The sequence below is a fragment of the Caretta caretta genome, chromosome 17 (assembly GCF_965140235.1).
Source record: "Caretta caretta isolate rCarCar2 chromosome 17, rCarCar1.hap1, whole genome shotgun sequence".
In the NCBI taxonomy this organism is placed as follows: Eukaryota; Metazoa; Chordata; order Testudines; family Cheloniidae; genus Caretta; species Caretta caretta.
In genome coordinates, this window is record NC_134222.1 from 16,587,443 (window position 1) to 16,613,651 (window position 26,209).

At 44.3% G+C, this 26,209-nt stretch overlaps 1 protein-coding gene across 9 annotated transcripts in view; it reads right to left on the bottom strand.

The window, feature by feature from the left end:
- Positions 1-26,209, bottom strand: part of GTF2IRD1 (GTF2I repeat domain containing 1) — a 174,354-nt gene that overhangs the window by 54,253 nt on the left and 93,892 nt on the right. For all 9 annotated transcript variants that reach the window (XM_075120865.1, XM_075120866.1, XM_075120867.1 and 6 more), the window contains 8 exons: positions 25,955-26,101; positions 17,945-18,128; positions 15,840-16,150; positions 14,385-14,474; positions 13,071-13,154; positions 11,651-11,834; positions 7,797-7,822; positions 4,517-4,637 (listed from right to left, as the gene is read on the bottom strand). In XM_075120865.1, coding sequence (XP_074976966.1) covers positions 4,517-4,637; positions 7,797-7,822; positions 11,651-11,834; positions 13,071-13,154; positions 14,385-14,474; positions 15,840-16,150; positions 17,945-18,128; positions 25,955-26,101 — 1,147 coding nt within the window. The remainder of the gene's footprint in view (positions 1-4,516; positions 4,638-7,796; positions 7,823-11,650; positions 11,835-13,070; positions 13,155-14,384; positions 14,475-15,839; positions 16,151-17,944; positions 18,129-25,954; positions 26,102-26,209) is intronic.

The window sequence follows — 26,209 nt, forward strand, 5'->3', positions numbered from 1 at the left end:
GCTCAGCAGCTTTGAAGATCCAGCCTAAACACCTGAAGCCTGATCACACACCCATAGAAGTCAATGACTGGTTGGCTAACTGAAGTATAGCTTTGTAGTTAAGGCACTTGCTTGGGACTCCAGAGACCTGGGTTCAATTCCTGCTCTGTAACAGACTTCCTATGTGACCTCCGTCAAATCACTTAGTGCCTCGGTGTCTCAGGTCCCCATCTGTAAAATGGGGAAAGCAGCACTATCCTGCCTCCTGGGGGTGTTGCGAAAATGAACACAGTAACAACTTCAGGTACTATGATCATGAGGGCTGCGTAAGTATCTATCTAGACAGAACAGAAAAACTCTGATTAACATCAGCGGTGCAGGATCAGGTCCTAATTTGTACTGCTCATTATGCTCTCATTTAGCAAAGATTATGCACAGTCAAGTAGACAATAGAGCTCTTCCATCTATGCAATATATCTACCTATACAATATACCTATATAATAGTATACCAATATAAGAAAAGGTCCAATCCAATGCCCATTGAAGTTAATGAAACCCTTTCATTGACTTTAATGAGTGAGCCCCATATTTATATATCAATTCTGAATTTCAACAACTTATTACCAGTATAATCAATTCATGCAGCGTATTACTTCCTTTAGCAGGATACATACTTTGTGCAATCCAATACCACACTTGAAATTACAGACTCCCCAGTTACAATTATTCATCTGAGACCTGATTCAGCAAAACGCTTCTTAAGCATATGTTTAAGTGTTTTGCTGAAGAGGAAAATGAGTGCTTCCATGCTTAAAGTTCAGCACGTGCCTATATACCTTGATGAACCCTTGCCAAAACACTGTGACATCGCGATGTTGGATTCTGCTTGTAAGAGGCAACCCTTTGCACATTCCTTAAACCTAAGGCGGCAGTCAAAGAAGAGGACTCCTTTGCAAGCTCGAGCACTTGAACGAAAGCAAGGACCTGACCATTTTCACAGGTTTTGAAGACTCCCTCTTGCGCCAGAGACTCTTACACGAGTCTCAGCCAAGCAAGAGACTTAGGAGAGTTCCCATCCCACAAACATATGTGAAATGGCACCATACAGAGCATGAGCCAAATTCCACTCTAAGTTCTGTCCGCTTCCCAGCGCTTATTGCCGTGAAGTCAATATCATCACACAAATCTCGTCCTTGTCTTGGGCGCCAGAGAATACGGAGAACGTGACTGTCAGATGTTAAGAATTTTGGGTCAGTACGTTCCCTGTGCTAAAATACTCTGTGATAGGTTCGCTGCTCAGCATGTGACAGCAAGTGCTGGACAAAGAGGAATAGATTCAACAGCAGCCCTTTTGGCCACGTGTTCCACATGTTTACTTATTTCCCCGTTAGGCCCTCGCCAAAGCAACAAGTTTATCCATTCTTGGAAAGCACGGCCTCGTTCGCATCCGATGGCTGTCAGTTTGACCAATGCACCTGGGGCTGAACCAGGGACCTGCTGGGCTAAAGCATGAGCTGCAACTGATGGAGCTAAAAAGCCAAGGCTCTGTAGCTGGGGGCTGTAAGAGAGTCATTATTTGTGAATCTGTAACACATACAAGCAAATGGGTCACATTACACAGTTTAGTTAAAACAATGCAAAAGGCCGTGTCTCTTCTCTCTGTTTTAAAAGTATCTTAAATTTTCATCTGTTCCTAATCAACTTTAGTAAATAAAAACATAATACCACCTAGCTCTTGTATTTAAATAAGCCTGGTTTAAACTAAAATGAGAATGTGGACACAACAGCCTTGCGGAGGACCAGTTTAAGTGAATAAGATTTTAAAATCCCACTTTCAGTTAAATTGGATGAACTTGGCATGCCCTAAGCACACCAAGCAGCACCCGCTAGCCGAGCCGTGTGTGTCTTGTACAGGGCATCACTTTTGTTACTTGTGACACAGCAATTCACAGGCAGAGCCAGTCCCTGCCCTCAGTTGTAGTCATCTCAGGATATTTGTAAAGACCTTTTTCCTGTGGGATTCACGATCCATCACAAAATTAAACAGGATGCTGCAACCAGTGCCAAACACCCCAAGGCCTTTAGGGCTAGAATGTTATTAACCTCAATGGGTACGTCTACACCACACACTAAGCTCAGGTTTGACCCCAAGCGCCCCTTCCATGCACACACAAATCAGTCTGCAGCTCAAGCTGCAGACCCAAGTCAGGAGGTCGGCGTGGTGAAGTATGAATGTGTTGGCACGGCTCTGAGTCCTGGGTCTACCAACTGTAAAGCCAGGTTTACGGTGCAGCTGGAAGCCTCAAGACCACCAGCCCAGCTCCCACAGACCTGGGGTTAGCCCCAGAACACCATGCGAGTTTTGCCCTGGGCTTCACTGGGACCAGGATTTCACCCAGCAAAGCTGGTTGAGCATGTGGGAGGAGGGAAGTGTCACAGAATAGCCCCTATCCCCTGGCACACCCTGGGGGCTGTGGAAGGAATCACACCTCTCTGGGGTAACACCAGCACCCAGAGCGCTGCTCTTCACACAGAGCTGCAGCCACATACCGCCATGTACATTGGGTCTCAGCAGCATGAAGCTGGTCACACACCAGAACATCTCCCCCCCTGCCGTCTGTACTCACATGTCACTACATTTACATGTAGTTCATACAGAGTTAATACATAATCAATAGGTGTTATAAGAATATATAACAGGTCACGCGTAATGTGTGTTACATGTGGTTATACATGCATCACTTGAAGGCTTGATGGTTATAACCTATTGACCTCACAGACTTTAAGGACAGAATGAACCACCGTGATCATCTAATCTGACCTCCTGCACACTGTAGACCACAGATGCTTGCCCACCCACTCCTATAATAGACCCCTGCCTCTGGCTGAGTTGCAAGTCCTCAGATCGTGATTTAAAAACTTCAAGTCACAGAGAATCCACCATTTACACTAGTTTAAACTTGAAAGTGACCCGTGCCCCATGCTACCGAGGAAGGCAAAAAATCCCCAGGGTCTCTGCCCATCTGACTTGGGGGGAAACTTCCTTCCCAACCCCAAATACGGCAATCAGTTGGATCCTGAGTATGTGGAAAAGACTCAACACCCAGACACCTGGGAAAGAATTCTCAGAGTCCTCCTCATCTCATGTCCCATCACCTGTTGGCCTCTGTGAATTTGATTAGGCATTTGTCAAAACACCTATCAATCAGTTATGAATGTACCCTTCTTATAAAGCGTGACCTGTTAGACTGCAGTCTGATGGTGAATTTGTAGACCTACTTTAGGCATCTCAGATAATTCAGGAAGGAAATCTTCTCCTACCTTGTTTGCACACAGTAGTGACCCGATCCCTTTTGTTCAAACTCAGTGGTTTTGATCTTTTTTTTTTTTTTGTATCAGCTCACAATAGCAGGATGATCTGATTTCTCTAGTGGTTTGCTAATGGCAGCTACGGTGGGCACACCATCAAAGGTGAAAAATGAGCCCTGAGGTTTTCATTATTGTGCTAAAACAAAGCACTTACAGTTACCACATTATTAGCAACAGCATTCAGTGACTTCCATCTCACTCCCCTTACTCAGGTCTTTCCTGATTTCAGATGGCTGCCAACAGAGGATTGCAGAGCATGTTCCAAACTCTCAGGATGACAAACAAAATATTGCTTCCACTTGCAGCAACTGCATCTTTGGAAATAATCTTTCCAGTACCAACAGTATGCTCAGCACTGCCCAAGTGACAAAAGATGATACAGTCCCTGCCCTGAGGAGGTTTGCAGTCTAAACAGACAGGCAGCAAAAACTGGACACAACACCACACTGTAAGGCTCAGACATTTGGGGCAAATCCTGAAGTTCTTACTCGGCTTTCACTCAGGCAAAAAAGTCACTTCCTTTGACTCCCCCATCTAGCCCTGAGAGTGTACCGTAAGTGATATCAAAACATCTCTCTTACACAGACACATGCATGAAAGAGCTTGGGCTAATTGAGCGCATACTTTCCACTTTTTGTTTTACACATTCCCCTTCCAGATTTCTCAGCATTACTGTGACTAACAGTGACTCCCTCACTAGCCTCGTGCGTTAAAAGTCTGACAAATGAAGGCTGATTAGACTTGTTCTCTCTTACAGCTTTACTAGTAACGTCAACCCGACTGCATCAGGTTAAAAAAAAAAACAAAAAAACAAAAACCATACGCATTTGAAATGGGAAGGTTTCCAGCTCCCTTGCTGCATAGCATTTGAAACCAACAAAAGACACAGTATATGTCAGAGGCGCGCTATGATCAGTGCTTCCACGGAGCAAGACTCTCACACTCATTGTAAGCAAAAAGAAAAGGAGTACTTGTGGCACCTTAGAGACTAACCAATTTATTTGAGCATGAGCTTTCGTGAGCTACAGCTCACTATCGGATGCAGAATCTCACTCCACCAGCGGCTCAAGCGGACCCCAGTGGGGCTGCATGTGGGCTGAGGGAGTCACAATCTAGCCTCTAGTCTTTATGGAGGAAACTGCTTCGGTGGAGATGAAAGCCACATACCTGTTATTAGCCTGAGAAGTCCCTGCCAGGTCTAGCAGTGCCATTCTGTGTGGTTCTGGAGAGATTTCCCCCGATGGGCTGGAGGGCTCCAGCTTGGTAGGATCTTTGGTAAATTTACTTCCTGGTCCCAGTTCCGCAGCAAGGTTTTATAATGAAAAGCAAAACCAGAATTAACCACAGAAGAATTCGAATGCTAGCAGCATAGCTCACTAGACTACTTGATGTTCCTCTCCTGCATTTACAAAGCCAGTCAGCAGCTTGTGATGCATAAAGAGTGAGTGTCTGGGTTACACATAAAGGGTATGTCAATACACCAATCTGAGGGTGTGAAAGACATAACGAGCTAGCTTTAAGCTAGCTTGGGTCCCGGAGCAGAGGGCACTTCAGTGTGGGCCGTACAAGCCTGTCTGGAACCCTGGGTAATTACTCACAGGGCTAGCCTGCACTGAAGCAAGTGCTCCTGGGGTTTCCCTGCTCCTGGACCTGAACGGGCTAGATTAAAATGAGCTCAGGTGGGCCTACTCAAGCAGCAGTCACCCTGTGACTGCAGTACAGACAATCCAAAGATACGAGGACACCTTCTCTTGGGTACACTGCAGCAAAAGTATGATCTAGCACAGGAAATTCTGCTTGGCAATTGCCTTCACACCATTCTAAGAGAAAGGTCCTTCCAGCAAGAAGAGATGCAGGACCTCCTGGGAGATGGGCACCTTTGCATTTGAGTCAGACCTCCTCGCACAGGGATGTGCGAGTAATATTAATATTAGAGTAATATTACTGAACGCAGTGAAAGGCTTGAGGGGCAAAATCCTCAGGAAACGTGTTACAGAGGCAGTTGCACAAGTGTTGGCCAGGAGGGTCAGGAGCAGGAGGGTTCCGGTGGCGGGGAGTCCGGGGACTGCATTGAGGATGACTGTCGTTTACACATGCCTCTCTCTCGATGGATTTTCTTTTACCAGCCCTTCCTACTGGTTTTGGTCCTCCATGTCTCCTCTCTCAAGTCACCATGATTCCTCACTTCTCTGGGGGCAAGTACCTAAAAGATGAATTCAGTTCCCAGGTGCCGGTATGCCAGGCTCCACCCTGTTCCCTTCCCGGTTTGATATTATTGTTGCGTAGCCTCAGGCGGCCTGAATTCCTGAGCACAGGAGTCAGATTGGGAGGGGCCCGGTGTGCACTGCGTTGAACAATCTGATGCGGTATAGCCAGTTCAGAGCTTAGCACAGATACAAGAGGGTGCCCTGGGCAATGCAGTTTGAGGTAGGGAGGCAAGGCTCAGAGCAACCACCTGCCACACAAATTGACGTGGAGGCCAGTGGTATCCTGTAGGCTGCTGCTTGGCCAAAGGCATCACATTCTACTTCGAATACAAGTGTTTTCGAATCTGTATGTGGTGCGGCGAGTGGGAGAGGTGTCAGCACCATGGCCTGAGCATATAAAATCTGCCCCTTGTGTGTGTGTGAGAGAGAAGGGGGCGTGACAAAATTGAGACAAGGAGACGAATAAGCATTTAGCAGCCATGAAAACCTTCTCTTTGCCCTTCCCCTGCTCCTCAGTAATCAAGCTCCAGCCATGATCTTAGAGATGAAAAGAGCCCTATGAAGACAGCAAAGGAAAGGAAAATGAGGTGCTAGAGAGCAGGTGAACGGACACTGAAAGATTAGCCAGACCTGGGGGAAGGAGGAAGCAGAATTATTCTGACAAGCTGCACAAACAAGGCAGGTATCTCGTTATCATCTGTAATACTCGAACTTTACTCAGCTCGAAGCCACACTGCAGCTACCTCCTTTTGAAGTGTGTACAATCTGTGGCCATGTAAAGTCCCTTTTCCTTTAGTCACCGGCATGTAAAAGAGGGCAAGGCTTCGCAATGGGAACATGAAGCAGCAGGGATCACAAAAGATGCTATTTATCTTCTCACAGTTCAACTGGGTCCTTCTAACGTACTTTTTCCATGTACCAAAATCTTGATCTTGCAACAATGAAGCCTGACTTAAGCACCCGCCCAGGGAGCAGCAAAAATAGGTTTCCTAGGCGCGGTGGGTTTTTAATTAAATGGTGAGCAAAACTGCAGTGGAAACCTTGGGATACTTTGTCGATGGCAACTTAAAGTGCAGCGCCACTCTGACAAAGTGTAAAGTAAAAATTGCACCTCCTTACTCAGCAGACCCAGTTCTTCTGTGTATTCAGATCTGCTGACTGGAGTCAAAAACTAAGTCTTTACTGCTTTCTGCTTCTGTTAGCCCTGCAGAGACCACACAGCTAGCAGAGAGTAAGCTGGAATGTGTTCCAATCCTGTGCAACAACAACGGAATTGTTTCCTAATTTCCAGTCAGTTACACTTGCACAAACCCCATTGTAGGCAAAGGGGTTGCGTGGGTGCTAGTGAGGGCTTACCAGCAACATAACAAGTTTGTACAGGTGCCATTGAAGGGTTAATGTGGCTTGTAGAACCTTTATAACTGGCGATAAAAGCACCCAGCTTGACTCTCAGATTCCAGCCTAAATTTGCAAAGCACTTAGAGAAAATAAGATTTTACTTGTAAATTGAGCCCATTGGGTCTGAAATCATTGGCAGACAAACACATGACCAGATGGTGCAATTTTTACAGTAACTTTTCATATATACATCAGTTTAAGATAGGAAAAAGCCACTGGAGCAATATTTTGGGTGTCTTTTCATAGTATTCAAAAGGAGCACTCAGATCTTACTAATATATGCCTGGTTTTATTTGCTAAAAGTTGCTTGAAATGACATCTCTTTCATATTACATTGCTCACAGTACAAGTAAAAAGGACCAAAAGACAAAGCTAAGCAGTTAAATTGAACTAGTTGGGGATTTTTGTTTTTTGTTAAATAAACAAACAAACAGAAAAACAGAGTCATGTTAGCACTTTATATGCAAGGGAGAGAGAATAACTTATAAATGGAAATCCACAATGCGTCTTCTCCCTTGTAAGTACAGTTTAAATATTCCATGGCTTTCTAGGGGTGAAATTTACCCTGTGCACAAAGTCAGCTCATGGCCTATGCACGACTTAAGTCTCACTTCAGCCCTATTTCAAGGGCTAAACTTAGATTTAAGTGGTGCATAGGTCCTATGCATGGAGTGAATTTTCTTATACTTGTGTATATTATGTAGATAAGATTTTATCCTTTGTGAACACAACTACATATGCCCTTCACTTATGGCTGTTCATAGATTACATCATTGTAACTCTATTTCTCTGTGTTCTCTTTCACTTCAGAGACAATAAATCAAAGACAGTTATTAACGTACCTGTAAAAATTCTCTCATCAAACATCCTAGAAGAGGAAAAAGAAACGAAACAGGAGCATCTAGTGAATGAATTTCAGATATCGTTTAACAATATATTGAGTAAGAATCATGTTGAGTTTATTCATTCCTTTTCCTTGAGGAAAAAAAAAAAAACAAAAACAAAAAAAATCCCTGTATTTTCTTGTACAAATCCAACAACTAACAACAAGTGTCTTTCATCTAAAGCACCTTAACATCTGCTTCTAAGTCATGCCCTCCATTTCATTAACTGTATTAAATAAAGCTGTTACTTTCTGGCATTAGCAGAGGGCTATGGGGCCAAGACAGTTCAAGATGGCTTTTAATTCTGCTGTTCAGTCTAGCTCATTTACCATTATGGCAGGAATATTTGCAATCTTGTCCATCTTTTGTACATATGCAATTTCGGGACCATTGTTAAGTTTCCTATAAAAACTTATCTTAAGAGTTACCTTAAGAAAGTGTTCACTAAGCTGCTCAGTCCAACAGCTCTTATGTGAGCAGAAAGAAGGAGACTTGCACAGGAGCAGCTATCAATAGACCACTAAATGACTAAATTTAGGACGGAAGAGTTTCTCACTGTCTGCAATTCATCTTATGCCCACGACCTAAAAGAACTTAGGTTTCTCTCTGAACACTAAGATGCTGTCCTGGCAAATCATTTAATATCGTGCATAACTTTAAGCACATGAGTAGTTGCACTGGGCCTGATTCTTTGTTCTAAGGCTCTGATCCAACAAAGTACCTAAGCATGTGCTTAACTTTAAGCCAACAATGCCAGCCTCCATTGCCCACCTGTTATATTTCCAAACAAGCACCTTCATGCTTTGTCCCAGGCTACCCCTCACACTTTGGAGCAGCTCCCCAAAAACATCTGCAAAGCCACCTCCCAATCCTCGTTCAAATCCCTCTTTCAAACTCTTCTTTGTCAGGATACCTACAAAAAAACCTAACAAAGGTTAGGCCACTGGTGTGCTGGGACCACTACCTAGCATGCTGACTAATATGGTGCCATTTTTTCCTTATACTCTCCCATCCATCTGTAGCCATCTGCTGTCTCCTGTCTTAGATTGGAAACTCTTTGGGGGCAGGAACTGTCTTTTTATTCTCGGTTTGTACAGCATCTTGCACAGTGGGGTCCTGCTCCGTGGCTGGGGCTCCTGGGCACTATTACAACACAAATAATAAAGGATAATAACAAATAATAATAGCAGCCTTGCTGGATTGGGGCCTGACTTAGCAGTGTTTTACACCCCATTTGCACTCATTTTGCATTAGTGTAAATGACTATGAGGTGCAAGGCAATGGAGAAACAGGCCCCTTGACTCCATGGGATTACACACACACACTGAAAGTTAGGCATGTGTTTAAGTACTTTGTTGAGTCAGGGATGTGTGGTTTTGTTTTTCCTTCTTGCTCTAATGTTCAATAGCCTTGGCTTCACTTTCTGTAATTCTTTCAACCTTCTACCAATGTAGTGGAAAGTTCCGGCCTTCGCTTATAATGAAGTGTTACGATTAGAGCTGGCTGGAGAAACTTTGAAGGAACATTATTTTAATCAGAATATGCAGACCCACCAACACCAAAACAGTGCAAAAATCAGCTCTATTTCTCCGAGGTTTTGTTTTGAAAGAAAACCAGGAAGAAGTTCCAACCACATTGAAATGTCCCGTTCTGATATTTTCAGAATGAAGCACTCCAACTTGGTCTATTTTTTTGAAATTTGGTCAATTATACAATACAGAATTCAAAGAAGTCAAAACTGAAAATTAAAATTTTGTCAAAAACCAAATGTTCTCATTGACTTGAAACAAAAATATTTTCTGAATTGTTCTTCGGGAAGCATATCACAATTTTCAGTTTCCATTCCACTTCAGCATGAAGCCACATCTTGGAATCTAAAAATCCGTAGTGAAGCAGAACCTCTGTCCTCAGCACAGATCTAGTGACAACAAGTGGACATACTACTTTAAACTGGGGCACCATCATTCACTGTGTCTATTGATAGGGAGAGAGCCAGTGCACTTGAGCATATCCATTTTCTAAAGGAAGCACAATGGGCCACGAGATTAATAAACTGCAGCTATGTGCGCTGCAAAAGAATGGGATGAATCCAAGCTGCATAATTCAGATGTGGATTTTTCTAGAGGGGCTGCCATGAGGCCTCTCTCAAAGCGACTAATCTTGCCTCATCTACACCCTCTCATCCTATATAAGAACAATTTTCCTTGACATAAAATAAACAGGAGTCATTGTGCCAGTTTATTAAAGGGAAAGTGTAGAATTCATGACTGGATTCACTGATTTTTCAGCTGAAAATTGAGTGGCAGTAGGTGTCTAGAAATTCAGATCTGGCACTGATGTCCTATTTCTTCTATGTTTTTTTAGCCCTACCACCAAGGGATTCCAGCCCTGATAGTTGCCTTTGGACACTATAAAGAACACTAATGTAATAACACTGCATTTTGCAGGTGCTAGCAAAGACTTTACTAAGGGAATTATTGAGTTTTCTCTAAAGAACTTGTAATGAAAGATGCGGTTTTTGTCTCCCTCCCCCAATAAAGGGAGCTTTTGTTGACGACACAAATCAACAGCTCTGAGTAAGGATGAAAATTATGTTAAGAAATTGTCTGTTTCAGATGAGCCCAAGAAGGGGGAAAACAAAAAAAAGGCACATTGGGGAGGGAACTTCACAAAATGATGAGGAGAGGAAGGATTGTTAGGGCATCAGCCTGAAACTTGCTCCACCATAAACCTTGGGCAAATCCATCTGCGCCTCAGTTCCCCATATGTACAATGGGGATAAACAGCACTGCCCTGTTCCACGGGCATGATACACATAATGATTCCGAGGTGCTGAGTACTATGATGATGAGGGCCACATAAGCTGACAGAGGCAGATAGGAAATGTTGGTGTCCCTGCTGGAGAGATGAGGAGGGATTATATACACCAAAAATGAAGAAATAATTGTGCAGCTTTCCACCCTATTCCTATTCTAGTGCAAAAAACAGAAACCACTATAAAAAACACAACATACCTGTGGCTATCAGGCAAATACAGGTAGGGGGGAAATGACCATATATCTCAATATGCACTCAGCTGGCACAATTTGAATATGTCATGTGTCATTTTGACAGCCTACTTAATAAGCAGGCAGATAAAACTCTTGAAATGTTTAGGATGATCTAGAGCCATTGTCACTGAGGCATTTGAGATAACATTCGTGGTTTGTTATTGTAGGGATGATTATAAATACCGGGCAACTGGCATTGGTTTGGTTTTGTTAAAAGCTAAAAAAATTGAAAGAGCTGGAAAAACAATGATGGCGGGGGGGAGAATATCAAAACCCACACATCTGTTTGCAAAAACAAAGTAATTAATTATTTATATAGCATGTGGTAAGTCAAGTTTTAGGTCTATTAACCATCACAGTTAGTTAAAAAAAAAAAGAACCCTCTGTAAAACTATATTGGAAAAAATCTTTTCCAGGTGTTGAATCTGCCCAATGTGCTTACTACTCTTTCATTCCCAAATTGATTCAAGGGAACCCATCTCTCTGCCTCCGGTGGAAACATTCCTGAGGTACCTCATCTGCACATTTGACTATACTTCTGCGTGGAAGTTTGTTTCAAACACAGAGTGGGCGAATAGAAAAAGTGATCCAATATTTGCTGCTATTATGTAATTAAAAAAACCAAAATCAGAATATAAATTTTCTGGTTACGATTTTGGGACTACATTTAGAACAGAACACTACCTGCATGCTCACACAAAATAGGTAGGCTAAAATGTCATCCATGTCACCTCTCTGAAGTATCTCTGATTAGCCGTGTACCTTTTAATGACAAAGTGGATGTTGTGCCTTTCCTCCAGGATTCGTTTGAGCTTGGGGACACCATAGGTACAGGGTCGTTTGAATGGTATTTTGTCAGGGATCCCAATTATTTCTACTGCCTCTGGGTCACAGGCAATCTTCCGGTATGGCACAGGAACCATGTGGTCCAAACCCAAAGCTTCAGCTGAAAGATTAACAGATGGTTTTAATTTCCACGCGGATTTTTGGGGTTTTTTTTAAAGACGACAAAGAGAAGGTGAAGACAACATAATTCAAGTAGATCTGCAAAACAGATACACGTCTGCTGTCCTACTATCCTCCTTTTTCCCAGCAACAGAGCCCTGGGCTCCAAGCTTAACTTATCCCTTGTCACTGCCGAAAGTTACTCCTAAGGGAGAAATTTCAGAGTAGCAGCCGTGTTAGTCCATATCCACAAAAAGAACAGGAGTACTTGTGGCACCTTAGAGGCTAACAAATTTATTTGAGCATAAGCTGAAGTGGGCTGTAGCCCACTTCATCAGATGCATAGAATGGAACATATAGTAAGAAGATATATATATATATATACACACACACACACACACACACATATATATATACACAGAGAACATGAAAAGGTGGAGTAAGAGGCTAATTAATTAAGATGCGTTATCAGCAGGAGAAAAAAAACTTTTGTAGTGATAATCAAGATGGCCCACTTAGACAGTTGACAAGAAGATGTGAGGACACTTAACATGGGGAAATAGATTCAATATGTGTAATGACCCAGCCACTCCCAGTCTCTATTCAAACCCAAGTTAATGGTATCTAGTTTGCATATTAATTCAAGTTCAGCAGTTTCTCGGAGTCTGTTTTTGAAGCTTTTCTGTTGCAAAATTGCCACCCTTAAGTCTTTTACTGAGTGGCCAGAGAGGTTGAAGTGTTCTCCTACTGGTTTTTGAATGTTATGATTCCTGATGTCAGACAGGTAGCAAACAGAATACACCTGGTTGGGGTTCTAGGCATGTGTCTGCACAGATCTGTTCCTGTGCTTTTTCAGGGAGTTTCTTGAGCAGATGGTGTAGTTTCTTTTGGTAACCCTCCGTGGGATCAAAGGATAATGGTCTGTAGAATGTGGAGTTAGAGAGCTGCCTAGCAGCCTCTTGTTCATATTCCTACTTCTTCATGATGATGACAGCACCTCCTTTGTCAGCCTTTTTGATTATGATGTCAGAGTTGTTCCTGAGGCTGACAAAGGAGGTGCCGTCGTCATCATGAAGAGGTTGGAATATGACCAAGAGGCTGCTAGGCATGTTGAAAAGAAAAGGGAGTTTAGCATATGGCTTCTGCTGTTGTGTTAGGGAACAAAAGTGATTGCTACATAATGTTATGCAAACCACAAGCACTGCAGATGCATAATGGAATTTTAACTCCTACTCACCATATCTACTGTTAAACAGAATTTGCACGCACTCCCTAAGGGTGTTGATATCTTCAGTTTCTTTTATAAAACTGTCCCATTTATCTATCAAAACAAAAATATAAGAAATAAGGAACTTCCATATGGCATACAGACAGCAGATGCACTTTTCGCTGGCGAGGTGTTAGAATCGGGAACAAGGCTTGGCTGCCTTATAAACAATTATATCCCCTTCCTGAGCAAGTGCTGGCAGCTTGGTTGATAAGGTCTAGGCTTCTCCCATCATCCTGAGGTGTACTCCTCTGCAGCTGCACCTGCGTGAAAAGGACCTCGAAGGAAATGACCCTACATTTCAACATTTAAATGAAAGAACCTTCAGAACAGAACACACTGAACCATAAGCCAACCTTTAAAAATAGTTACAAGAAGTTTTAAAATCTCATATCAACTTTCCCTTCCCCCCGCCCACCTATTGAAAATCTAGGAGAGTGAATGCTTAATTGCTTGTTACAATGCATATTACCCAGGGCAGGGATGGTATTTTCCTCTGCATTTGGAAATTGCCCTGCACACCAGGGGCACCCACTGTGTGGAAAAGAGAGCCAGATGGGGATTTTAGTCTGTCCTTTTTGTTTGCAAAGCCAGGCAGGGCAGGAAGGATGGTCAGCCACAGACTTTGGACAAGTTATTTAATCTACACTGGTTTCAGAGTAACAGCCGTGTTAGTCTGTATTCGCAAAAAGAAAAGGATTACTTATGGCACCTTAGAGACTAACCAATTTATTAGTCTCTAAGGTGCCACAAGTACTCCTTTTCTTTTTAATCTACACTGTGCCTCAATTCCCCATTTATAAAATGGGCAGACTTCACAGGGGGTGTTCTGAGGAATTGACGACTCGGATGCACTCCAGTACTGGGGTGATGAGGAAGGGAGGGTGGTGTGGGTACAGATAGGTACAGAGAGAGGTCCCAGCTGCTATGCTGACACACTGCAACTAGGGAAAAGGAAATTCCACCCTGCCTCCTCAACGGAGTTACGGCTAAATTGTGTTAAAGGGGGTGCAGAGCCAGAGCTCTCTATGGAGCCAGCTTCAGAAGGCAGAAGGGGACAAAAGTCCCAGCAGCTCCTCACGGAGGATGGGCCAGAGACATTTGGGGATGGTCAGAGCACTGAACTTGGCACCAACCACTGCGAGCCGAATGCTTCGGCAGCCACGCCAAGCAGTGGGGAAACAGCAGAAGTGGCCAGGGGCTGGGAATTTTGCCAGAAGCCATTCCCTTCCCTTGCCTCTTTCTAGCAGTGCCCTCCCTGCCCGGACCCAGCAAGCATCACACCTGTTTTGTCATGGACGATGGAGAAGAGGATACGCTTTGACGAATGCACATTCTGGATGAGCGGACCACCAGGGACTGCAGATTTCTGTCCTGGACACAAGGAAATACAAGGTGAAAGGAACTATAAGAGCCCTATCACCTAATACAAGCAGGGGCAAGAGGCCTGGCCCAGTGTGCACAGAAGGGCCTAGACTCTGCCAGATTCAGCATAGGACTGGGAAGCAGGGACTCCTGCATTCTATTCACAGCTTGGGCACTGACTCGTTGCATGGCTTTGGGCCAGTCACTGAACCATTCCCTGGGCAATATTCATCCCTGAGTGAGCAAAGGACTGGGGATGGGAGGGTGAGCTGAAGGGATTCGTATAATCCCGAAATGCAGGGGGACCCTTTATGCTTGTGACAGCAAGGGGAGGGGTGATCTGGCATAGACTGGCTGCTGGTGCTGCAGCCATCACACCGCCTGACCCTGATCAGAGCAGGCCTAGAAGACACAGGGATTAAAAAAGCATTGGTGGCCCATGTACACTGCATTGCTACTACTCTAAGGCAAGCCCGTAGAGTCACATTCAGTGTTTTTCAATACAGAGCTACGCAAAAGGAAAGAGAGCCCTTAAAATTCCCTTCAAAACCCTCAGCTGAGTCTCTGACCCCTCAGAACTGGGCTCTCCCCCATTTCAGGTACATAAGGCTCTGCACCGGTTATTTTAAAGGGAAAAAGCACCACATGTTGTTTGTTAGTTCTCTCTGTAGTACACACACATGCCCTGCTCTGCTTCCTGAAACGGCTGGGGTCTGCGCCTTAGGAAGGAGCCTATCACTGGAGCTGTGGAAGAGAAGCCTCATCGCAGAGAGGACTGTACAACTCTAGATCTGCACAGGGGAGCGCATGTGGAGGTGGGACGTGGCAAGTCTTTGTTTTCCCAGGGAATGAGGGTGATGCCCAAATTCAGATTCTGATTCTGCCCCCCTACACCCACAGGAATATAGTGGGCTGCTATTAGAAAGCCACAATAGCCCCTGTTGAAAGCACTTTATGGTGCTAAGGATTTCAGAACTAGCAAGTGGCTAGCCGATCCAAAGTCCCCTCAGATCAGTTGAAGCCTTTCCATTGGCAAGGATGGCCTTTGGATCACCTCCTCCCCCCCAGTGAATGACTTTTCCTCGGTTATACTCCGATGATCCACCAGACGCCCTAAACTAAAGGCTCTGGCACGCCACAAATGGTCCCCCGCTCCCAAGGTTAAAATGTACCCAAAGGTGACCGGGAGTGCAGTGAAATTCTACGGGCCACCTGAGGCAGGCCTAGAAGTAACTGCGCTAACCCCCAACACTACTACTCCTTGTCTCTTTGAGCCAGATCTTGGGCCAGACCCAAAGCCAATGAGAGCCTCTCCATCGACTTCAATGGGCTTTAGGCCAGGCCCTCCTTTGAGAGCAAATGCAAGTCTATTACCACAGCAGTCGCTGTACTCCTGTGAGGAAGGCACCTTCAGCTCTCCTGAGGGCCTGGGCATCAGCATCTCGCTGGCTGCATTCACCCCGTGCAGACTGGCAGACATCTCCTGCTTTAGGTCCGTGGCGATCTGCGTAGGCAGCGAGACACCATATAAGAAATTGGTCCTGGCTACAGTGGATGGAGTGTCTTGACTGGCTGGTTTAGGGATCTGGTTATTTGGACCGGAATCCCGACTGCCCTTGGATGCTAGGGAGGTACAATTCAACTCTACATTAGGGTTCACCTCTCTGCTCGGCTCGTCTGCTGGCCTGAATGGAAAAAAAGAAAGAAGAGGAAAACACAGGTACTTTCAAGATCCATCGTATGGCATCTGACATAGGAACGGCGCGCTCCAGCCTGCATACAGCTAACAACGTCACCTACGAGAACCACCGCTTGGCTCAGCAACACTGCATGCAATCTCAGTCTCATCTGATCTTAAATGTCTGCTGAATCAGCCCTACAGGTCAGGGGCACAAGGATTCCTGGAGCAAGGAAGAAAGGTTTTGCTCATACAGCCCAGGGGGCAAAGTGGTTTGCAACAGCTTTAAAGCTGCACAGGTGGGCTTGTTCCCAAGCTGTCTATGTTACTCGTCTTAATGGCACACATCGGGGAAAACAAGCTAAAAAGCAATGGGGAGGAAAGGGAAAGGACAGCTTCCAAACAATCATTTCAAGACAGTCCAGCAGGGTGGAAAGTACAATCTCCACTCCACTCTAATGACTGGTCCAGCTTCTTCTTCGCTTATCATTTCCAATCTACGGGTGCTGTCAAAAGAGCTGTAAACCTGCCCCAACTTCTCCCTCTGCTAACTCCCTATTTTCTTCTCTTTCCCTTCTCTCTTCAGAAAGGTAAGAGAATCTTTACAATACGTTTTATGAGCCAGATCCACAGCTGGTGAAAACTGGCCTAGTTCCATATCCCAAGTGGGGGAGACGACTTAGACAGCTCAATGCAATCTTTAGGGGCAAAACTATGGATGGAATTCACTATCGTGCACGGTCGAGGATAAAGCTCCACTTAGGTCCTACTCAAACTAAGGCTTCAGGGGAACTCAGGTGGTGCGTAACACCTTGTACTAACCATCTGAATGTGGTAAATTTTACGTCGAGTAACTACACACGCGTCGGAAGAGAACTGCCCATTTCCAAAAGGGGCCTCCAATTTTATATGCCCATACTGGGCATACCAAGCGATTTCAGAGGTGCTGAGCACCCCGAGGTCTAACTCGTTTCAAACTGGAAGCTGTAGGCACTGGGCACTTGTTAAAATCAGGCCCAACGTGCCTCGAGTTTGGCAGGCCCAAAAATTAACACAACCGAAATTAGAGGCCACTTTTGGAAATGTGGTAATAGCAGCATGGAGGGTGCCTAGCCCCTATATCACCCCTTAATGCAAAAATCCTGACCCCCCTCGCACAGGATAATACCCTTTCTAGATTGGAAAAGAGGCTTAGGAGGTTTATACTAGAACTCTCTTTGGTGAGGTAAGAGCATTCTGCTCATCATACACACAATTCCTATGTAATGACACGGAGAAGAACGTGGTTAACCTTCTACATTTAGGAACACTTCAATATGGTTTTCACTTGATATTCAATAATTAAGGAAAGATCCCACGGCCCCCAGACAGTGATAAATTAGTCTCTCACACACGCCGAGTCTTTGTATGCCACAATTTAACATGGCTGCACCTACATTTCAAGGTTCACAAGAGAAACCAGTGCTGGGAGCAACACACCATACTTAATGAACACCTCGCAGACGAGTGGAAAACAGTGGCACGTGATCATTAGCGGTGGTATCGAGCTGTTAATTAACTCAGCCTGTCAGAGAGCCCCATAAAGCAGCCAAGCCCATGTGTAATGTGACAAATGGCACCAGGCTCTGCAGCGTCCCCCTCTCACGTGATCCAGTTGGCACACAAAACCCTTCAGAGGCCTGGTTCAGAGCCCGCTGAACTCAAAGGGGAGGGTCCTTCCCTGGACGTGGCTCAGTGTGGACAAGAAGCAAAGCAAAGTGAAGACTCCCTGCTCCCACCCTCTCAGGGTTTGTGAAGTTACCTTTTTAGCCTGAACCGGATACTGTGGCTGTGCTCCAAAATCGCCATCAGGGATTTCACATCGTATTCCGTGGGCTTCCGGAAGCCAAGTCCCTCAGGCAAGCCGGCAACTGCGAGCAATCCTGGCTCTTTCATCAGCTTCTCATAGGGCAAGGGCACCACACTGTTCTTCCCTATGGCTTCACCTGGGAAACAGGTACAATTACACGTTGGATAAAGTCACTGGCTTTTCCAGGCAGAATTTGCTCACAATTGCAACTGGTCGGGGCTTTAGCGGAGAGATGCAGTGCAGGACAGACTGCAAACACCAGTGCGAACTGGTCAGGATAATTCTTCCCACCCATAATATTGTTATAACAAAACGTGGCCATTACCTATGGCAGTATCTATTATTTAAGGCTCTTCAGTCACTTCACAAACATTAATAAAGTCTCACAAAACCCCAATGAAGAGGAGCAGGAACAGTGATATGGGAACACACAGAAATTCTTGGAATGTATTGAGGACAACTTTTTGTTTCAGAAAATGGATGAAGGAACAAGGGGACACCCATTTTAGATTTCATGATGAGCAACAGGGAGCAACTGGTTCTGAATCTGAAGGTGGAAAGCAATTTGGGTGAAAGCGATCATGAAATGAGAGATTTCATGATTCTAAGGAAAGGAAGGAGTGAGAGCAGCTGAATAAAGACAAGGCACTTCAAAAAAAAGGAGATTAACAAACTTAGAGAACTGGTAGGTAAGGTCCCATGGGAAGAAAATCTAAGGGAGGGGCTCAGGAGAGCTGGCCGTTAGTCAAGGAGACAATATTAAAGGCACAAATGCCAACTACTCCAATGAGAAGGAAAGATAGGAAGAATAGTACGAGGCCAATATGACTCCATCAGGAGCTCTTTAATGACCTGAAATTCAAAAATGAATCTTACAAAGAGTGGAAACACGGACAAATTGCTAAGAAGGCGTACAAAAGACGAGCACAAGCATGTAGGGACAAAATCAGAAAGGCTAAGGCACAAAGTGAGTTACACCCAGCAAGGGACATAAAAAGCAGTAAGAGGAGGTTCTTTACATACATTGGGAACGAGAGAAAGATGAAGAAAACTGTAGAGCATCTACTTAGTGAGGATGGAAAGCTAATAACTGATGACATCAGAAGGCTAAGGTGTTTAATGCCTATTTTGCTTCAGTCTTCACTAGACAGGTTAATGATGATCAGATACTCAACACAGTTAATATTAACAAGGTGGAAGGAATGCAAGCCAAAATAGGGGAAAGAATAGGTTAAAGAATATTTAGGTAAGTTAGATGTATTCAAGTTGGCGGGGTCTGATGGAATTCATCCTAGGGTACTCAAGGAACTACCTGATGGAATCTTGGAACCATCAGCAATTATCTCAGAGAACAGGTGAGGTCCCAGAGGACTGGAGAAGAGCAAACAAAAAAACCTATCTTTAAAAAGAGGAACAAAGAGGACCCAGGGAATTATAGACCAGTCAGCCTAACTTCGATCCCCAGAAAGATACTGGAACAAATTATTAAACAACCAAATTTTAAGCACCTACAGGATAATAGGATTATAAGGAATAGCCTGCATGGATTTGTCAAGAAAAAAAACATGCCAAACCGACCTAATTTCCTTTTCTGATGGGGTTACAATCCCACTGGATGGGGTGAAGCAATAGACATGACATATCTTGATTTTAGTAAGGGTCTTGACATGATTTTCTTGTAAGCAAACTAGGGAAATGGGGTCTATGTGAATTTACTATAAGGTGGGTGCACAACTGTTTTAAAGACCATGCTCAAAGAGTAGTTCTGAATAGTTTGTGGTCAAACTAGGAGGGAGTTCCTACTGGGCCTCTGCAGGGGTCAGTCCTGAATCTGGTACTATTCAACGTTTTCATTAATGACCTGGAGTTGCTTATAAAAATCTGTGGATGACACCAAGCTGGAAGAGGTGGCAAGCACTTTGGTGGACAGGATGAGAATTGGTCTGAAATCAACAAGATGAAATTCAATAAAAGACAAGTGCAAAGTACTTCACTTAAGAAGGAAAAACTAAATGTACAACTACAAAACAGGGAATAACTGGCTAGGCAGTAGCACTGCTGAAAAGGATCTGGGTATTATAGTGTATCACGGATTGAATGAGTCAACAGCTTGATGCAGTTGCTAAAAAAGCTCAAGTCATTCTGGGGTATATTAACTGGAGTGTCATATGTAAGACATATAGAGGTACTTCTCCCGCTCTACTCAGCGCTGGTGAGGCCTCAGCTGGAGAACTGTGTCTAATTCTGGGTACCACACTTTACAAAAGAGGTGGATAAATTGGAGAAAATCCGAAGGAGAGCAAAAAAAAATGAGAAAAGGTTTTGAAACCTTCTGAGGAATGATTAAAAAAACTGGTCATGTTTAGTCTTGAGAAAAGAAGACTTAGGGGGTCCTGCTAACAGTCTCCTAATATGCCAAGGGCTGTTATGAAGAGAATGCTGATCAAGAGTTGGGCTTAATCTACAGCAAGGGAGATTTAGGCTAGATATTCGGAAAAACCCTCGTAAGTTAAATTGTGGAATAGGCTTCCAAGGGAGGCTGTGGAATCCCCATAATTGTCCCACAGGTTCTTAAAAACCTCCAAACCTCGCACCGGGATGGTCTTGGTTTACTTGGTCCTGCCTCAGTGCAGGGGGCTGAGACTTGACGGTCTCTGGAGATCCCCTCTAGCCCTACATTTCTTTGATTCTATGATCTGGTGTAACTCAATGAAACTCCCTGATTTCAGCAGAGCTATGCTCATTTACACCAGCCTAGCTTCTGGCCCATAGTAACTTCTACCTTGTTAGAAGAAGGGAGAGAAGATCTGACCAGGAGACTAAAGATCTACACTTATTTTTATTTGCATATTCATTAACGTACTCTCAGCATTCCTTTTTCAGGCAGGTGAAGTATGAATAAACATTGAGCCAAAAAGTAAAGTGTCTCTTTTGCCTAGCACCATTTTGTGTCTGTTTCTCATTAAAAAAAATCAAAATGAATTAGCCCCTTTCTCTCAACAATCTTAACGTGTTTTACAAATGTCAATGCACTGAACCTCACAATACCACTTGTGACATAAGGAAATACCATGATCCCCATTTTACTGGTTGGCCCAGAAGGGTTCGTTGACTAGCAAATTAGCAGTGGACATGGAACCTGTATATCCTGCTCCTGTGCTTTACCCACAACACGACTCCTGCTTCAATAGCCAATGTCAAAATAAGAGAATTGCACACAAATATCACTGCATCTCTTCCAGCAATGCCTCAGGGGGGAGCAGGGAACAAATTGCTCCTCTCTTTCTCTGGCAACGGAAGAAGACTACTGTCCCAAGAGTCACCTTAGGCCAGAAATTCTCAACCAGGGGTACACATACCCATGGGGGAACGACAGGTCTTCCAGAAGGTACATCAACTCATCTATGTATTTGCTTAGTTTTACAACAGGCTACATAAAAAGCACAAGCAAAGTCAGTACAAACTAAAATTGCATACAGACAATGACTTGTTTATACTGCTTTATATAGTATATACTGAAATGTAAGTTCAATATTTATATTCCAATTGATTTATTTGATAATATATGGTAAAATGAGAAAGTCAGCAATTTTTCAGTAATAGTGTGCTGTGACACTTTGGTATTTTAATGTCTGATTTTGTAAGTAAGTAGATTTTAAGTGAGGTGTAACTTTGGGGATACGCAAGACCAATCAGACTCCTGAAAGGGGTACAGTAGTCTGGAAAGGTTAATAAGACCCAGTGCCTTAGGCAACTTGACCAAGAAGTTCAAAAGTGACGAGCGAGTCCAGGTGTCCAATCTGAGATGCCTTCCAGGGGCCTGATTTCAAAGGATGAGTGCTCAGCAAGGTCTGGAAACCAGGAGCCTTTAACGGTGTCTCAAGCTGGGCACCCATAAAATGGAGGCACCCAAAATCGCTAAACGCATCTCAAAAATCTTGAGCCCCTCTCTCCTGAAAAAATTAAATTCTGAGCCTGACCCAAACCACAGACACCAATACACCAGGCACTCATTGCAGGAAGCAAGAGAGAAGAGACACCAGCGCAAGGACCTGAATCACTCAGTGACTCAGCATCCAGATGCATGTACAAATGCAGCACATCTGCCTGTAATGCCCAGCTGTACATTCGTTCATCATTCTTCTTCGCGGTATTTCAATCCAGGTCACTGCACTGGTGCAGGGGAAACCCCGCTTCAGGGGTCTGTAATTAGTCATGGGATTGTGTGTGATTTCATTTAAATCGTTTTTTAACCTAGAGCTGATTTTACAAAATCCTGGAAACCTGGTGGCACTTATTAAAAGTAATTTCTTCAACACAGAGCATTGCTTCAAAGAACAACAACTAATGATGTGCGACTTGCCCAAGCAATCAGTGTTCCTTATAGCTTGGATGGATAACGTTTTCATTAACTCCATAACAGAAGTTTCAAAACAAACCTTTGAACCACAACATTGTGAGTTCACTCTCAGCTAGCTTGAAAAGTACTAATTGATTCCCTGCCTCAGTGCACTGGCTGCAGCAGATTTTCTCTTCCCCATATCGCCCCCTCTCCCTCCCCAGGACAGGGAGAAAGAAGCAAATAATGTTGATAGCAACCAATTATCGGCTAGATGCTTGCAGGTGCCTAGGCAAGTTTTTGTGGGGAATGTGCTACCTTCAAAGTGACCTTCAGCAAACCCAGCAGAGGCTCAAGCTTTAACTAAAAAGAGACAATAATAATCATTAATGTCTGATTAATAGAACTCCATAGTAATCAGTCATTCTGTTGGTGAAGAGATTACCGGGCTCCAGAGAGAATCTGGGATTTTTTTTTTGAGCAAGCGTTTTCTGTGATTTTTCATCCTCATTGATAGGAGGCAACTTTCTTTAATGGATAAAAATGGAAGAAAGAGAATTGTTAATTTCAAACAGACCTCTAGGTATAGGATACAGAGCTAGCCTGAGGTTCTGCATCCATCTTCAGCATACTTGGCTGTAGTCAATATGGAACTGGACACACCCTGGTTATGGTCTGAAGAAAGGGATAGTCACATGGGACATGATGATTAGCAGGCAAGACAGCTGTGCACCAGAGATGCACACAAAAATCTGGAGCTTGATTTTAAGAGCAGCCGTTGTTGCCACTGAAGACACTGTACATCCCGGATGCACCGCACCACTAAAAAAATCAGGCAAACATTATTTGCGTTAGGGTAGCTCTCAATGTTCCCTCTAATTTTTGACAGGCCGTGTGCGCAAGAATTTCTTCTGTGCAAATTGTTGCGCTTCTGTGTAAATGGTTGTGCGCGCGGTGTTTTGCTGCGTGCACGCGCACAGCTTAGAGGGAACCGTGGTAGCACTTAGAGACCCCAATTAAAATTGGCACCTCACTGGGCTAAGCGCTGTACCACCACATAGCCAGGGACAATCCCTGCCCCAAAGATCTTGCAATCTAAAGAAACAAGACAGGCAAAAGGTGGGGCGGGGGGGAAAGCGGGCACAGAGCGGGGAGCGATTTGCCCAAGTGACACAGCCAGGAATCAAACCCAAGTCTTCCAGTCCATTGCCCTAGACACTAATAAATAAAATAATAAATAAATAAATAATAATAGCAGCTAGCTCCAACACAGTGCTTTGCACCAGTAGATCTCTACGTACTTCACACAAGGAGGTGACGACCATCATCCCATTTCTACAGATAGTAAAACTGAGGCACAGAGCAATGAAACGACTTGTCCAAGGTCACATCAGCAGACCGGAAGCAGAAACAGAACCCAGGTCTCTAGAATTCCAGTCTAGTGCCTGTCCCACTAGGCCAAACTCCATTCCCCACGTGTACATGCACCACCACGGTGCTGGATTGAAAATGTAAAACGTTTCCTCCAAACGGACCCTCAAACAGGTACATTTTATTATGTACATTAATTTTCTCCCTCTTCCCTCTTTCTCACCTGGGGATCTAATAAGCTGAGTGCTGAATTTCACTACTCGTTCATCTGTCTTTGTTGCATACCTTTCCCTACAGTGTCTATTTGGGTTGCGATCTGCAAAGCCACGGAGAGGATCCGAACACCCATTGTAATGGGACATGGTATCTAAATCCATTAAGTGATTTCTAAAATCTTGACTTCTAATCATAGGGCACAGGGCAATAAAATGACTTGCCCAAGGTCATCCCAGCACACCAGTGGCAAAGCCGGGAACAGAACCGAGGTAACTTGTCTCTTTACTTGGCTACAAAGCACTTAGCACTCTTTGAGTGCTACACAGTAACAAATAACAAGACTGAACTGATTCTAGATAACGGACTGCAAAACCACCATCGAAATGCCAAGTTATAAACACAACAAATCTGACGTTCGCTGTTAAGGGCTGATATTCAGTCTATCAGTCCCCTGTTCATCTTCAGGCAAGCAACGCATTTTCTTTGTAAAACAAGCATTCAAAGGCATGTGAAGTGACACAGAGTGAGTCAATGGAGTAGAGATTTAGTGGACTTCCCTGCAAGCTCTCAGCTTCCAATATATACTTACTATATACATTTATCAGTTTTCAGTATATACTTGGGCAATCCCCTGTGCAGCAACCAAATTCCATTTAACCCTGCGTGGGCCGTGGTTGCCTAGTCACCCCTGGGGCCAGAACTTTCAAACCTGTGACTACTGCCAGGAAGACACCTATTTCTCAATTGGCCTAATTTGCCACTGTGCAGAAGGCCAACACACTGTTTAGGCACTATTTCAACTTGACTGAGGACTTAAATGGGACGAAAGCAGTGTGAGCCCTTGCACTGGCCCTTGGCAAGGGGCAAATTTCACTCTGTGGGAATATCCTGGTGCGTCTACCCATTTTGCTAACACAAATGTGTTTTCACTACAGTTGGCCCAACCCAGATTCTAGAAAGGTGAACTGGAAGCCTGTCTGGTTTTGTGCATGTGTAACTGCCGCCATCTTGACCAACAGTAGGATTTGAACCCGAGACCTCCAGAGTCCATACAGCTACAGCGTGAGCTAAAGCTCCCTAGCTAGGGCTGTAACAATGCCTATCCTCTGTGGATCGGGCACAGCGAGAGACCTGTAACACACAGTCAACAGGGGGTTACATCAGCAACATGGTGCTCAGTTACATTTTAACGGCAGCATCTTTATTACTGGGGAAGATATATGAGCTGGAATGAAACGAGCTTGTATCTCAGAGCTCAGGTTGCAGAGCTCTTAGGAAAATCATCTTTTTCCTTCAAAAAAGAAATTTGGCACTAAAACCACCTTAAAAGCCACATTAGGGATAAAGACCAAATTTTAAAAACTCTGCTGGGAGCACAGCATTGGTCTGAGAATGCTGCAGGGACAGCATTTCTAAGGACGTCTCCCCACACACGTTAATTTATTCACTGGCACATTTAGTTAACGAGCCGTGGAACAGTCCCTTCAAGGGCCTTTCTGCAGAGGAAAATGTAACAGTTAGGCCCATTGATTTCAATGGAGTCAACATGATGTACACTCCATGTCGATAAGGCTATAAAGTTCCCTTCATAATCTCTTAAGGGCCTGATCCTGCACTCAAGCAGTGACAAAAGGGCCATTGACTTCCGTGGGGCACAGGATTTGGCTTTGAGAGCCAGCTTTAGTAAAGCACTCAAGCTCGTGTTTAAATCCATCCCTGTTCACCCCAGCACTTAAGTCAATTGGACTTAAGCAAGTGCTTAAAGGGGCAGATTTCTAAGGGTATTAGTCAGTGCTTTGCTAAACAAGGACGGACTTAAGCACATGCTTAAAGTTAAAGTGAAGCATGTGCTAAGCGCTGTGCTGATTGAGGCCAAGAGGGATCACGATGCAATGGCTAAATCAGAGCAGGGTTGAAAGATGTAGCCACAAGTAGAGGCCCCGTTTCTCAGAATGTCAGGGTAATAACGTGCCTTCAGCTGTTGGTGAGACTAGTCCCTTCAAAAACAACCCAAATGGAATTGTGAAGATTCTTACTATAAAGCACATCAAACACTTCCTCTACCATCTTCCTGAGTAGGTAAACGTCTGATCCTTGATGAGGGGAGACCCTTGGGATGCTCCGGCCACAGTCCTTTGCCTTCTTCTGGAAGTCTGCATCCTGCTCTTTCCTCTGCTGACCTCCTGCAAGAAAAGAAAAAAGAAAGAGAAAGTGGAAGTGCCTGGAGGAAGGGGAGGGTTTTGGTCACTGTGGTTCCCCCCCGCATTGCCCTCAATTGACCATGATTCAAA